The sequence below is a fragment of the Neovison vison genome, chromosome 9 (assembly GCF_020171115.1).
Source record: "Neovison vison isolate M4711 chromosome 9, ASM_NN_V1, whole genome shotgun sequence".
Taxonomy (NCBI): Eukaryota; Metazoa; Chordata; class Mammalia; order Carnivora; family Mustelidae; genus Neogale; species Neogale vison.
The window spans coordinates 84,475,419-84,490,897 of NC_058099.1; the positions used below are offsets into that span (position 1 = coordinate 84,475,419).

The 15,479-nt window shown below is 40.1% G+C and overlaps 1 protein-coding gene across 4 annotated transcripts in view; it reads right to left on the bottom strand.

Annotated features, from left to right (window-relative positions):
• Positions 1-14,102, bottom strand: part of VPS13A (vacuolar protein sorting 13 homolog A) — a 240,558-nt gene extending 226,456 nt beyond the window's left edge. For all 4 annotated transcript variants that reach the window (XM_044265853.1, XM_044265852.1, XM_044265856.1 and 1 more), the window contains exon 1: positions 13,872-14,102. In XM_044265853.1, the coding sequence (XP_044121788.1) occupies positions 13,872-13,971 (100 nt within the window). In that variant the 5' untranslated portion in view covers positions 13,972-14,102. The remainder of the gene's footprint in view (positions 1-13,871) is intronic.
• Between the last annotated feature and the right edge of the window lie 1,377 nt (positions 14,103-15,479).

Sequence of the window (15,479 nt, forward strand, 5' to 3'; positions counted from 1 at the left end):
ATGATACTCACTTGCAAAAGATGAAGCTGGGTTACCATACACCATAACCAAAAATTAACTGAAAGTAAATCAAAAACTCAAATTTCATATTGATAACTATAAAAATCTAAGAGGAAAACATAAGTGAAAAATTCCATGAGTCAATTTGGCAATGATTTCTTTTGGATGTTTATAATACCAAAAAGCACAGGAAAAACAAAAGATGAGCTAGATTTCATCAAAAGTAAAAACTTTTGTGCATCATAGGGCATTCTCAACAATGAAAAGGCAATAGTATTTGCCCATCACTTATCTGATAAAAGGTCAGTATCAATATATAAAGAACTCCTACAACTCTATTTAAAAAAAAAAAAAAGCAACCCAATTAAAGGGAGGCCAAAGGTCTTCAAAAGACATTTTTCCAAAGAAGACCTATAAATGGCCATTAACCAATGAGAAGATATCCAACAGCACTAATCATCAAAGAAATGCAAGTCAGTAAAAATGAGATAGTACCTCACACCCATGAGGATGGCTACTATGAATAAAATAGAAAATAGCAAGTGTTTCTGAGCTCATGTGGAGAAATTAGAATCCTTTTGCGCTGTTAGTGAAAATGTAAAATGGTACATCTGGAAAGGAGTATGACACTTCCTCAAAAAATTAAAAAGAATTAACCAGCAATTCCACTTGTGGGTATATACCAAAACAGATCTATTTGCACACTGATGTTTGTAGGGCCATGATTCACGACAGCCAATAGGTAGAAGCAACCCATGTTGTCTATTTACAGATGAACAGAGAAACAAAATGGGATATATACAAAAAATAAATATCGTTCAACTTTAAAAATGAGTAAAATTCTGATATATGCTGCAACAGATGAATGCTGAGGACATTACGCTAATACATGAAATAAGCCAAACACAGAAGATCAAATATTATATGATACCACTTATAGGAAGTACCTAGTATAGTCAAATTCATAGAGATGGAAAACAGAATAATAGGCACCAGTAGATGAAGGAAGGAGATAGTTATTCCTCAATAGGTATAATGTTTCAGTTTTGCAGGATAAGAAGCGTTCTGGAGATGGATGGAGAGAAGGTGCACTTAATGCCTCTGGACTGCACACTTAAGGCTAACATGAAAGTAACAACTGACACCAGAGAAATGCAAAGGATTACAAGAGAATATAACAAAAAATCACATGCCGACAAATTGGGCAACTGAGAAGAAATCAATAAATTCCTAAAAACTACAATCTTTCCAACTAAATAAGAAACAAAATCTGAACAGACCTGACTAGTAATGAAATTCAATCAGCAATCACGAACTCCCAACAAGCAAAAAGTATAGGACTAGATGGCTTCGTGGGTGAATACCACCAAACATTTAAAGAGTTAATAACCTATTCCCAAACTATTCCAAGAAATAGAATAGAAAGGAAAACTTCAGAATTCATTCTGCAAGGCCAGCAATACCCAGAAACTACCAAGAAAGAAAACCACAAGCTAATATTACTGATGAACACCAACATAGAAATCCTCAACAAAATACTAGCAAACCAAATCCAACAATATCTTAAAAAAAAAAAATCACTGACCTCAGCTAAATTATTCCAGGGATACAACAGTGGTTTAATATTCACAAATCCATCAACGTGATATATCACATTAACAAGAAAAGGGTTAGCCCTATGATGATCTCAGTAAATACAGAAACGTTTCACAAAATGCAACACCCATTATCGATAAAACAAAGTAGATATGGAGGAAATATACCTCAACATACTAAGGGCCACATGTGAAAAACCCGCAACTGACATCATTCTCAACGGTGAAAAACTAAACTTTTCCTCAAAAATCAGGAAAAAGACAAGGATGTCCACTTTCACTTTTATTCAATATAATGCTGGAACCCTTAACTACAGGAATCAGATAAGGAAAAGAAATAAAAGACATTCAAATTAGCAAGGAATAAGTAAAACTTACACTACTTGCAGAAGACATAATACTGCATGTAGAAAACCCTAAAAACTCCACCAAAAGAACTATCAAAACTGACAAATAAATTAAGTGAACTTCCATGACACAAAATTATATACAGAAATCCATTTCATTTCTATATACTAATAACAAAGTAACAGGAGAAATAAACAATTCCATTTACAATTACACCAAAAAGAATACTTAGGAATAGACCTAACCAAACAGGTAAAAGACCTGTACTCTAAAAACTATAAAACACTGATGAAAGAAACTAAAGACAACACAAATAGAAAAATATTCCATGTTCATGGATTAGAAGAATATTGTTTAAAAAGTCATTACAACCAGGTGGTGGGTATTATAGAGGGCACGGCTTGCATGGAGCACTGGGTGTGGTGAAAAAATAATGAATACTGTTTTTCTGAAAATAAATAAATTGGGAAAAAAAAAAGTCATTACAAAGAGCAATCTATAGGTTCAATGCAATCCCTATCAAAATACCAACAGCATTTTTCAAGTAATTAAAACAAATAATCCTAAAAGGTGTATAGAATCACAAAAAAACACCCAAATAGCCAAAGCAACCTTGAGAAAGAAAAAGCTGAGGGTATCACAATTCCAGATTTCAAGAGTTAAACTATGAAGTTCTACTAATCAAAACAGTAAGGTACTGGCACAAAAACAGACATACAGATCAAAAGAACAGAAGAGAGAGCCCAAAAATAAACCTGTACTTATGTGGTCAATTAATCTGTGACAAAGGAAATAAGAAAATACATGGAAAGAAGACAGCCTTTTCAACAAATCGTGCTGGGAAAAGTGGACAACTACTGAAAAAGAATGAAACCAGATGAACCACTTTCTCACACCATATACAAAAATAACTCAAAATGAATTAAAGACCTAAATGTGAGGCCTGAAACCATAAAACTCCTGGAAGAAATCACAGGCAGTATTTTCTCTTACATCACCACAGAAACATTCTAAGTATGTGTCCTAAGGCAAGGAAAACAAAACCAAAAACTATTGGCACCACACCAAAATAAAAGGCTTTATATAGCAAAGGAAAACACCCACAAAATAAAAGGGCAACCTACAGAATGGGAGAAGATATTTTCAAATGATGTATCTGATAAAGAATTATTACCCAAAATATATGAAGAATGTATACAACACACCAAAAAAACCTATTAATTTGATTAAAAATGGGAGAGGACCTGAAGAGACATTTTTCCAAAGACAACATACCAATCACCAACAGGAAAAGTTGCTCAACATCGCTCATCAGAAGGGAAACACAAATCAAAAGCACAATGAGATATCACCTACAACCTGTCAGAGAGGCTAGAATCAAAAAACACAAGAGGGGTGTCTGGGTGGGTCAATCGGTTAAGCGTCTGCCTTCAGCTCAGGTCATGATTCCCGAGGTCCTGAGATCAAGCCCCATGTCAGGCCCTCTGCTCAGCAGGGAGTCTGATTCTCTCCCTCTCTCACTCCGGCCCCCCCCTGCTCATGCTCTCTCACTCCCTCTCAGTCCCTCACACCCTCTTGCAAATAAATAAAATCTTTAAGATAGATGATAAGAAATAACAAGTGTGGGTGAGGATGTGGAGAAAAAAACAAATCCTCCTACACTACTGGAAAGAACATAAATTGGTACAGTCAACTATGGAAAACAATAGGGAAATTCATCAAAAAATTAAAATAGAAATATCATGTGATCCAGGAATTCTGTTTCTGGGTATTTGCCCCCTCCCCCAAAAAAACCCAAAACACTAATTCTAAAAGATATATGCCCCTCTATGTTTTTTGTATTGCATCACTTACAACAGCTAACAGATGGAAGCAACCCAAGTGTCCACCGATAGATGTATACACTCCCACCCACATATATATACACAAAGAATATTACTCAGCCATATAAAAGAACGAGACCATGCCACTTTCAACAATATGGATGGACCTAGAGGTTATCATGCTAAGTGAAACAGATCAGAGGAAGACAAATACCATGATGTCACTTTTTTGTGGAATCTAAAAAACAAAACAAATAAACAAGAAGCAGACTTTAAGATTTTATTTATTTGAGAGAGAGAAAGAATGAGAAAGAGCAAGCATGAGAGGGGGAAGGTCAGAGGCAGAAGGAGACCCCCTACTGGGCAGGGAGCCTGACAGAGGACTCAATCCCAGGACTCCAGGATCAAGACCCAAGCCGAAGGCTGTTGTGTAACCAACTGAGCCACACAGGTGCCCCCAAAAGCAGGCTCTACAGTACAGAGAACAAACTGGTGGCTGCCAGAGAAAAGGTAGGTCTGGGGGAGGAGGGTGGGCAAAACAGGTGAAGGCAACTAAGTACAAAGGTCCAGTTGAAAAAATAAAGAAGTCACAGAAGTGAAAAGTATAGCACAGGGACTATAGTCAATAATGTTGCAGAAATGCTGTTTGGTGACATACATGACTATACTGAGGATGAGCATCAGGTAATGTACAGAATTGTTGAATCAATATGCTGTACACCTGAAAGTGAAAATATTGTTAAAATGATTAATTTAATGTTGTATCATACCATAATTTTTTAAGTGGTGATGTAAAAAAGAAATACTTTCTCAGACAAACCAAAACTGGTGGAATTTGTTGCTAGACCTCACTTGCAAGAAATGTTAGAAGTTTTCAGAATAGAACAATAACATAGGTCAGAAACTCAGATATGCAAGAGCATTAGAAAAGGAATAAAGGTAAAATTAAGCCTCTTATTTTCTTCATTATTAATGATCTAATGGAACACTATTCAAATAATAGCAACAGTGCACTAGTAGGTACAGCTTATGGGTAAGTGAAATGTATGACAGCAACATTATAAGGAGCAAAAGAATGGAATGGAATACCCTTTATAATGTACTTCCACTACTGTGAACCAATGTAGTTTTGATTGGACTTAGTTTTAAATGCATACTAGTAATCCCAAGGATCACCCCCCCAAAAATTAAAGAAGTATAACTGATATGTTAGAAGAAAAGAAAAAATAAAATAATAGAAAATACTCATTTAAAACCAGAAGAGGCAGAAAAGGGGGAAGATTTTAAAAAGCAAAGACATACATGCAAGAAATAGAAAAGAACTACAAATACAATAGATACCCATTAACCCAACTATATCACTTCAAATATAAACGGTCTGAATATACCAACTAAAAGACAAAACTTGACCCAGTGGATACAACAAAACAAAACCCAACAACACAATTTCTGCAAGAAACTCACTCTAAATATAAAGGCAGAGACAAACAAAAATAAAGAGATCTAATGAAAATTTACAGAACATGTCTTACAATAACAATACATATTCTTCTCAAGCTCACACAGAACATTCACCACAGTAAACCAAACTCTGGGCCATAAAACATACATTAACAAATTTAAGGGAATAAAAGCCATACAAAATCTGCTTTCAGACTGCAATGGAATTAAACTAGAAATCAGTAACAGAAAGTTAGAAACTCACAAAATATCTGAAGATTTAATAAATATTAATTTAAAAGCACACATCGCCCAAGAAGTCATCTCAAAAGAAACTGCAAAGTATCTTGAATCAAATGAAAATACAGTTTTCATAATTGGGCATGCAGCAAAAGCAAGGCTTAGAAAGGAATTTACCACTGAATGCATATATTAGAAAAGAAGAAAAAAGGGTACATGGTTGGCTCGGTCGTTTGAGGAACCCATTCTTGGTTTCAGCTCTGGTCCTGATCTAAGAGTTGTGAGATGGAGCCCCAAATCCAGCTCTGTGCCCAGCACAGAGTCTGTTTGGAATTCTCTCTCCCCCTCTCCCTCTGACTCTTCCCCTGCTCACACTCACACATTCTCTCTCAAACGTGCATGCGTTTTCTCTCTAAATAAGACATTTTTTTCAAAAGCAAAAGATGAAATATCTAAAATCAATAATCTAAGCATCCACTTTAGGAATCCAGAAAAAGAGCAAATTAAATCCTAAGTAACCAGAAGAAAAGAAGTAAGAATTAGAGAAGAATTAAATGAAATTCAATAGAGAAAAATCAAGAGAAAAACCAATGAAAACAAAAGATGGTTCTCTGAAAAGATCAATTAAATTGCTAACTCCCTAGCCAGATTCACTAAGAAAGAAAAAGATACAAATTACTAATATCACAAATGAAAGGACCTTCATTACTGATTCAATAGATGTTAAAAGGATTATAAAGGAATACAAACATGCCCACAAGTTACAAGAATTCCTTTGAAGACATATTCCAGCAAAACACAGAAGAAAAAATATAAATGGGCCTGTATCTATTAAAGACATTGATTCAATAATAAATAATCTGTCAGGGGCGCTTGGGTGGCTCAGTGGGTTAAAGCCTCTGCCTTTGGCTCAGGGTTCTGGGATTGAGCCCTGCATCAGGCTCTCTGCTCAGCAGGGAGCCTGCTTCCCCTCTCTCTTTGCCTGTCTCTCTGCCTACCTGTGATCTCTGTCAGTCAAATAAATAAATAAATAAATCTTTAAAAAAAAAAAATCTTTAAAAACTGAAAGCATAATGCTCAAATCAGTTTCACTAAAGTTCTAAGAAACATTTTAGGAAAAAATGATACTAAGTCCCTACAACCTCTTCTAGGAAACATAATCATAGGGAAAACTTCCTAACTCATTCATAGAGGTCAGCATTACTCAAAACCTGATAAACGTGTTGCAAGGGGGGGGGGTAGGGGGGAAGCTATAGACCACTACTTCTCAGCAAACATAGATGCAAAAATCCTCAACAAAATATCAAACTGAATCCAACAATGTTATATACCAAGACCAAGTGGGATTTATTCCAGGTATGCAAGGCTCATTCAACATTCAAAAGATCAACTGGCGTAATCCATTACACATCAACAGGCTGAAGAAGAGAAATCTTATGATCATATGAAGAGACGAAGACAAACCATTTTATAAAACCCAATACACATTCTTGGAGGGGGAAAACAAAACAAAACAAACAAACAAAAAAAGCATAACTTTCAGCAAACCAGGAATAGAGGTACGTATGGTAAAACAACAACAAAAATCAGAAAACTGGATACCTCTCAATATGGGCCAAAAAAACCTTTTCAGTGTGGATACTTCTCTTAAGTTGATCATGATGATTGTTTCCCAAGAGGATACATAAGTCAAGATTAGCCAAACTGTAGACTTTAAATATGTGCATTTTACCGTATCAATTATTTCAATAAAGCTATTAATACAGAATTAGTAGTACAATCTAAATTATTGGTATATGGACTGTAAAACCTTGAACCATTCTGTGTGTTTGAACACTTTTCATAATAAAACATTCCCTTTCAGCTCTAATGTTCTATTAAAGTTTCTCAAAGCATAAAGGTAAAAACAGTATTTAAGAAATTAGAATTGGCAATTACCAGCAGACTTCAACAGACATTTGGCTGGCTCCCCAGCATATTCCTATCACAGAAGGAGTCCTTCAAATCAGGAGTTGTGCCCTGAGTGAAAGAAGTTAAGATGGCAGAGTAGTGGGGGGAACCCTGGACTTGCCTCATCCCTCGAACATAGCTAGATAGGCATCACATCATTTTGAACTAGGAAATTGATCTGAAGATAAGAAAACAATATGCACAATTAGAGGGAGTGAATGTGGTGGCTGCAAGGCTTATCTAAATAGACAAATCATAGCACACCTAGTTAAAGACCCAAACACTTCCTACTGCAAGCAAGGAAGAAGTGTGCAGAGGACTGACCTGTGGGAAAGGGCAGCCAGAACAAAACAGCAGAGTGCACACAGCAAACAGCTCAAGTGCCAAGTCCTGGACAGTGTATGACCCCTTTTTAATATAGCATTACTCTCAGAAGCAGGAAAGATAATAAGCTTTCATAACATGCCAAAGACAAACTTAACCAAAGTGGCAAGACGGAAGAATTCTCTCCAAAAGAGAGATCAAGAAGAAACCACAGTCACAGACTTGCTCAAAACAGAATTTAGAACAAAACAAGAATTTAGAGCAGTCATAAGAATAATAGCCAGCCCTGAAAATAGCATAGAGGACAGCAGAAATGGGTCCATGCTGAAGAAATAGAAGACCTAAAAACTAGTCAGGCCAAAATAAAAAATGCTGTAACTGAGATGCAAAACTGACTGGGTGGAATCCCAATGAGAATGGAAGAAGCAAAGAACCAAATAGGTGATATGGAAGATAAAGACATGGAAAATAATAAAGCTGAAAAGAGGGAAAGGAATTGTGCCCTGAATACAGAGCCACTAGTATACTGAGGGTATGCAATAGGTGACCAAGGATCAATAAAGTCTACTATAAAGAGAAAATTAGGAGAACAACATTTCAAAAATAAAATATGCTAGTTAAAAACAAAAACAAGAAATTGAAGTTTCTAAGGTTGCAAAACAATGTCGGGTGTAATAGCCACCACCAAAAACAAAAACAAACAAAAAAAAAACCCTGCAAATTTATGAGTTTTATAATTTTAAAGAAAACAAGAGAGAGAGAGACGAAACAAGACTACAGAAGGAGCTATCAAGTATAGGTATTCCTTGCACTACAAATGATAATTCTGTCACATTGCTTCTGTCTCTGAATTTCTAATACTTTTGTCTGAAAGTGCTCTAAAAATGCACCTAGCTGTCCATCACAATCCTGCGTTATTTAAAAAATAAATAAATAAATAAAAAAGATTTTGGTGTACTATGTCACATAAATCCATTATACTCTCTGGACAACAGTTCAGAGATCTGTATCCATAACAAACACATATGGCTGATTCTGATGCAGCCTAGCTCTTGAAATTCTAGATTGCCTAGAAAAGTTGGAAGATGAATCTCAGCACGATCTATGAAGCACCACTACCTCCCTAAGTAGATGACTTATAAAAAGGGGTGGAGAATTGTAAATAGCAGTGCATAAACAGGATACCAATATCAAAATTCACCAAGAGTGTGAGATAAAGTTCAATTCCTCTTTCCCCTCTAACAAAATAAATGCTTCCTGCACTCAGCCCACTCCCTATAGGGCCCACTATACTACCACTGTTCTGCTACATTGTAATTACATCAATTTTTAGAAACTCTTCATTCATATAACAGTATCTCCAAGGAAAAATGGATCTCAAGTTCCAAAAAATTGTCTCAGAAACAAATTTTCAGAACACTACCCATTCTTAGATTTGAAGACATCCATGTAACTTCTGAATACTAATTAACATTATTAATATGCTAACAGTGAAATTAGCTGGATTATTACAGATACCTAGCAAAAGCATACATTTAAAACCAATAGGTCCTTCTGATATTAGACTACAAAATATTAAGTCTTACAATTCTCCTATGCAGCATCTAGTTTCTATTACTGAAATTTTCAAGTATTTTTAAGTTTATCAAAATTACTGCTTTTTCCTCTGCCTTCGGCTCCGGTCATGATCCCAGGGTCCTGGGATCAAGCCCCGCATGAGGGTTCTGCTCAGCAGGGAGACTGCTTCTTCCTCTCTCTCTGCCTGCTTCTCTGCCTTTTTGTGATCTCTGTCAAATAAATAAAATCTTAAAAGAAAAAATTACTGCTTTTTAAATCATCAAAGGATTTCTTACGCACTAAAAGCTTCATTTATCAATATAACCAACTTCTATACATAAAACACTAATGTGTTGTTTAAAAAATTTCATAACTACCAAAGTTAGATGGATCATGCTACCTGATTTCAAGACTTTCTATAAAGCGAGTTATCAAGACAAGTGTGGTATTATTGAAATAATGGACACATGTATTATCAAAACATTACAATCCAAAAATAAACCCATACAATATAAAGTCCAATTTTTTTCAAAAGTGCAAAAATAATTCAATGGAGAAAGGATAGTCCTTTCAGCAAGTGGTACTGCAACAATTGGACATCTGCAACCACATACAAACAAATGAACATCAACCTTCAACCTATACCACACCTTATATAAAAATGGCTCAGAAATCTAAATTTAAATTATAAAACTTCTCCAAGAAAACACAGGAGAAAATCTTTGACTTCAGGGAAGACAGATTTCATATATACACCAAAGCATGACTCATGAAAAGTTTCTGCTATAGTGGACTTGATCGAAATTTTAAATTTAAATCGAAAAATTACACTTTTGCTTTGCAAAAGACAGACTTGAAAGGGAATGAAGGAAAATATCTTCGAATCACTTATCTGACAAAGGACTCCTACCCATAATATGTAAAGAACTTTCAACACTTAACAATAAGAAAATACTTTGGTAAAAGAGTTTGGCAGTTCCTTTGTAGAAGTCAGAGTTACCATATGATTCAGCAGTTCTACATCTAGGCATATACCAAGAAAACTTGTATATATGAATGTTCTTAGCAGCATTCCTCATAAAACCCAAAAAAGTAGGAATAATTTAAATGACAACTTGGTGAATGGATAAACAAAATGTGATCTATTCACACAATGGATTATTACTCTGTCATTAAAAAGTGATACATGCTGGGGCACCTGGGTGGCTTAGTGGATTAAGCCACTGCCTTCAGCTCAGGTCATGATCCCAGGGTCCTGGGATCGAGCCGCGCATCGGGCTCTCTGCTCTGCGGGAAGCCTGCTTCCTCCTCTCTCTCTCTGCCTGCCTCTCGCCAACTTGTGATCTCTGTCAAATAAATAAATAAAATAAATCTTAAAAAAAAAAAAAAGTGATACATGCTACAACACAAAGCTCAAAAAACAAAGTGAAAGAAGCCAGAAACAAAAGTCCATCTACACTGCACGACTGCATTTAAGTGAAATGTCCAGTACTGGAAAATCCATAGAGACATAAAGTAGATCAGTAATTACTGGAGGTGGGGTTCGGGAGATCAGCAGAGAATTTGAGAGTGACTGCTAATGGATATGGATGGGCGTTTACTTGGGGGTGTTGAAAATGTTCTAGAATTAGTGGTGATAGTTGCATAATTTTGTGACCATCATAAAAAACACTTAATTGTCCATTTTAGAATGGTGAATTCAAGAGAAAAAATACAGCAGACAGAAGGCAGTCAATACTGTGAAACTGTAAGGCAACAGATGGTGACAACATTTATCATGGTGAGCATTTCATAACCTTTAGAATTGTCGAATCATTGTTACACACCTAGAACTAATATAATATTGTATGTCAACTATGCTAACAAGTAACATTTTTAAAAAGGTATACTTAAAGGTATGTAAATTAATCTCAACAGATAAAGGAAAAAAAGCCAAATTAAAATAAGCTGAAGATCTGAACAGACTCTTCACCGAAGGAACTATATAAACAGCAAAGAATATGAAAAGATGCTCAACATCTTTAATCAATCAAGGTATGCAAATTAAAACCACAATACTTTAGCACTATATACCTATTAGAATGGCTTAAGAAAAGTTTTTTAAATGACAATACTAAATGCTAGTGAAGGTGCAGAGCAACTATGCACTCATACAATGCTGGTGGGATTGCAAAATGGTACAGCTGCTTTGAAAAGCAGCTACATAGTTTCACAGAAGTTCAATGTTCATTTACCATAAAACCTTGCAATCCCACTTTCAGGCATTAAGCCAAGAGAAACAAAAATTTATTTTCACACAAAAAAACTGTACATGAATGTTTATTAAACAGCTCTATTATTCGTAATGGCCAGAAAGGGAAACCAGCAGATAAACATTTAGAACACATCCATATAAAAAATACCACGGGGCGCCTGGGTGGCTCAGTGGGTGAAGCCTCTGCCTTTGGCTCAGGTCATGATCTCAGGGTCCTGGGATCCAGTCCCGCATCGGGCATCCCTACTCAGTAGGGAGCCTGCTTCCCTCCCCTCTCTCTGCCTGCAGCTCTGCCTATTTGTGATTGCTGTGTCCAATAATTTAAAAATCTTAAAAAAAAAAAAAAACACTCAAAAAATAAAGGAATGAAATACCGGTGCATGCAACACATGGGTGACTCTCAAATTCACTTTACGTAACAAGTGAAAAGAGTGAAACCAAGTAAAAGCAATCAGACCCCCAAAAGCTAGCTACCATATAATTCCATTTATATGGCACTCTAGAAAAGACAAAACTGGGGCGCTTCCCTGGCTCAGTCCGTTAAAGCTTCTGCCTTCCACTCGGGTCATGATCCCAGGATCTTGGGATCTAGCAGGGCACTAGGCTCCCTGCTCGGTGCAGAGCCTGCTTCTCCCTTTACTCTCCCTCTCCCTCTGCCTGCTGGTCTGCCTCCCTGTGTTCTCTCTCTCTGTCAAACAAATAAATAAAATATTTTGAAAGGAAGGAAGGACAGATGGTCAGACAAAACCTAAGGATGGAAACAGATCAGTGGTTTCCAGGAAATACGGGGGCTGGAAAGGGTAGACTGAAAAGGGGCTGTAGAGGGAATTTTGGCATCCTGGGGAACTTTTTGGAATGACTGTGATAGTGGATACTTTCCGGGACATTGCACTTGTCAAGAAAGACAGAACCGTATATCACAAGAGTGAATTTTACTGTATACAAATTTTAAATAAATTCACGCATAAATCACACTCTACACAGACCCCGCCTGGAATGCAGAAGCAACCTTCCACTACAGATCAAAGCACACTACAAAATGTTTTCAAGGCTTCCTTCTGAGGTGTGTGAAGACAAAGAGTATTATTTTTACTCTGCAAATGAGAAGCAAAACAAAACAATCTTCAAGTTTCTGATACGGGTCAGAGATGCAGAACTGGCACCCTCGTCTGTAGTTCTTGCAGGAAGTTCATGCTCTGTCATGGTACTAGACACCAACAGCAGTAACAAGAGGTTCTATCAAACTAATTATCTACTCACACGCTTTCATAAAGGAGAAAAATCAAGATAAACGAATAGCTCGGAAGAGGGTTGAAAGTGTGTACATAGTAACAGTTAGGTCTAAATAAATAAATAAATAACCCTAATTTTGGCCTAGGAGATTCACTTCGTAGGGGAAAGGAATGTAATTTACAACGGGTGCTTAAGATAAAGAAGGGTAGAAGACAAAAACAGCTGAAAGCACTAATAATAACTCTCCAAATAAGACAGAGCGCCGAAGTACACGGATACAAAGTAAAGCTTTGGTCCTTCATCTAAGCAATGTAAGCGCACGTTCCTCCCCGTCCTTTGTAGGTCTGAGACGTTGCACAGCGCACCTCGTTTCTTAAAAAGCAATCACTCTGACCCACAAAATCCCCAAGACTTGCAAGCGTGACCCACTCCTGGGTGTCGGGCTGTGAACTGAAAACAGCCCATCATTTGAGCTGATTGTGCACAGGAGTTTCGCTTTCTGTGATCAGCCGAAGCCAGGCCAGCAACCCGAATCCGGCCCGCGCGGCCGCAGAGGGGAGCCGAGCAGACACCACGGTTAGCCACACGCCCCGGCTGGGGAACGAGGGAGGCGAGAGGACGCCTTCGGTCACCCGTGCCTTGCCTTCACGTGCGAGGCAACGTGCGCCCCTCCGAGGGCTCTCCCGAGCCTTCGTCATAACCCCAGGGGGTACAACAGGACCCCGGGGGCGTCTCGGGGCCTCCCCCGCGCCCCGCACACCTGAAGCGGGACAGCTCGGAGCGACGGGCTGGGAACCGCGCCTGGGCGCGATCTGCCCCCCACGCCCTCGGAGTCCGCCGCGGGTCCCCGCTGCCGCCCGGCTCGCAAAAGGGGGACTCTTGATCCCGCACCGCCCCCCGAGCCCCCTCCTGACAGAATACAAACAACTGGCGGGCACAGGCCCTGGAACTGCCGCCGGTTTTACGTAATTTAACCCCGAGGCGGGCGGCGGCAGGTGGTGGCGCCCGGCGAGCGAGGGGCCCCAGGCCCCGAGACAGCAAAGCCGGGCTCCGGCAACCGGGCGCCGGAAGGAAAACGAGAGTGAGGGGCGGCGGCGGTCTCGTTACCTCCCCAGATGCCCAGAGTGAGCTGGGACGTGTCCAGGTTCACCACATAGTCCCCCAAGAACCGGTTCAACACGTCTACGACCACCGACTCGAACACCATTTTCCGCAGCCGCGGTGGACACGGCAGCCGCCCCCCGCGGTCCTTCTTCCAGCGCCCGACCTCCCACGCCCTCCCTCGAGAGCGCTCGGTTCACCGGCTCCCGGACGTCTCCCACAGTATCTGCCCGGGCGCCGGACACGAACCCAGCCGCGAGCCCTGCAAGGGGCGGAGGCGGCCACTCGGTCCGCGCGTGCGCACGACGGACTCCAGGCCGGGGGCGAAGCAAGGCGCGGATCCGGGCGCGCCTGCGAGAGAAGAAAGGGCGGCTGCGCGGCCGCCTCTCTGACGCCTGCCCCTTCCGCGCAGACCCCGCCTCCTTTAGCTCGTCGGCTCCGCCTCCTCCCCGTCACCAGGCAACGGGACGAGCGTAAGGAGCCGCCAGTTTTTTCCCCCGACTCCGCCCTCACGGGCCCATCAGTGTCCCGACCCGCGGCCGGGGCGGGGCCGGGCGCGGCGGTTACACCTGCCCGGGAACGCCCGTCGCCCTTCTGGGGAGGCGACCCCGCACGCGGACCAGTAGGACCTGCACCTAAGCCAAGCGTGGGCAGATTCCAGTCTTTTCGCGGTCAGTCCGCAGGCGTCTCAAGGGAGGGTCCGAGGGAGCCTCCACACACACACATTATGACAGGTTCCTGAGTCCGGCCGGCCTGTGTCTGGACGCCCGTAACTGCCCCGCCCGGTGCTCGGAGCACGAGGCCAGGATGCCCGTGGGGTGACTTAACTTACCCAGCTGCAAATCGTGCCAGGAAGGCGGGGAGAGGGCAGTGAAGAGTAAACTCGGCGCTGCAGTGTCATGCCCTCGTCTCTGCATCTGACATGGCATTCTTTTTTTGGTCAAGTTTTTCACGGGGAGCCTCCTTTCATCCCTTAGAAAGTCCCTTAAATTCAGAGACAGCTAGTCCAGAAACTGCTGAGCACCCTTCAAGAAATACTATGATACTTAGACCCAACCCTTGAGCCTTACGAAATGACTGACCTAAACTACATAATAATTAAAACCCTTTCTGCCCCTTCCCACCCCCATTTGGTCTTATATAAGACACAGGACCAAATGCCTGAGTTTACAGAGATGCTGGCTATGAAGTACGGAGAACTGTAATTACTCAGCACGCTCTTAAGGATTTAAGATGTAGGAATGTACTTTGAACTTTTTCTCTGTGCATCCTGAACATTAAAGGGAAATCTCAAGGAGACTGGAAAGGCTAGAAGGGGAAGCTAGGGAGTCTTAGCACTCAACATCAATCACAGGAAGAACTGCAAATTACGGACCCTTAACAGAAAAGTCTCAAGGGGAAAGAATCATCAGTTACAGGCCCCAACAGGAAAAGCAGTACATTGCATTTCCTATAAGAAATCCACTACCCCTGCAGCTCAGGTGATGAGAAACTTTCATCACCCTGAACTCTTGCTTCTCTCCAACTGACTTCTGTCCAAAACAACCCCTCCTGGGGAACCCGGGTGGCTCAGTTGGTTAAGTATCTGCTTTCCACCCAGGTCATAATCTCAGG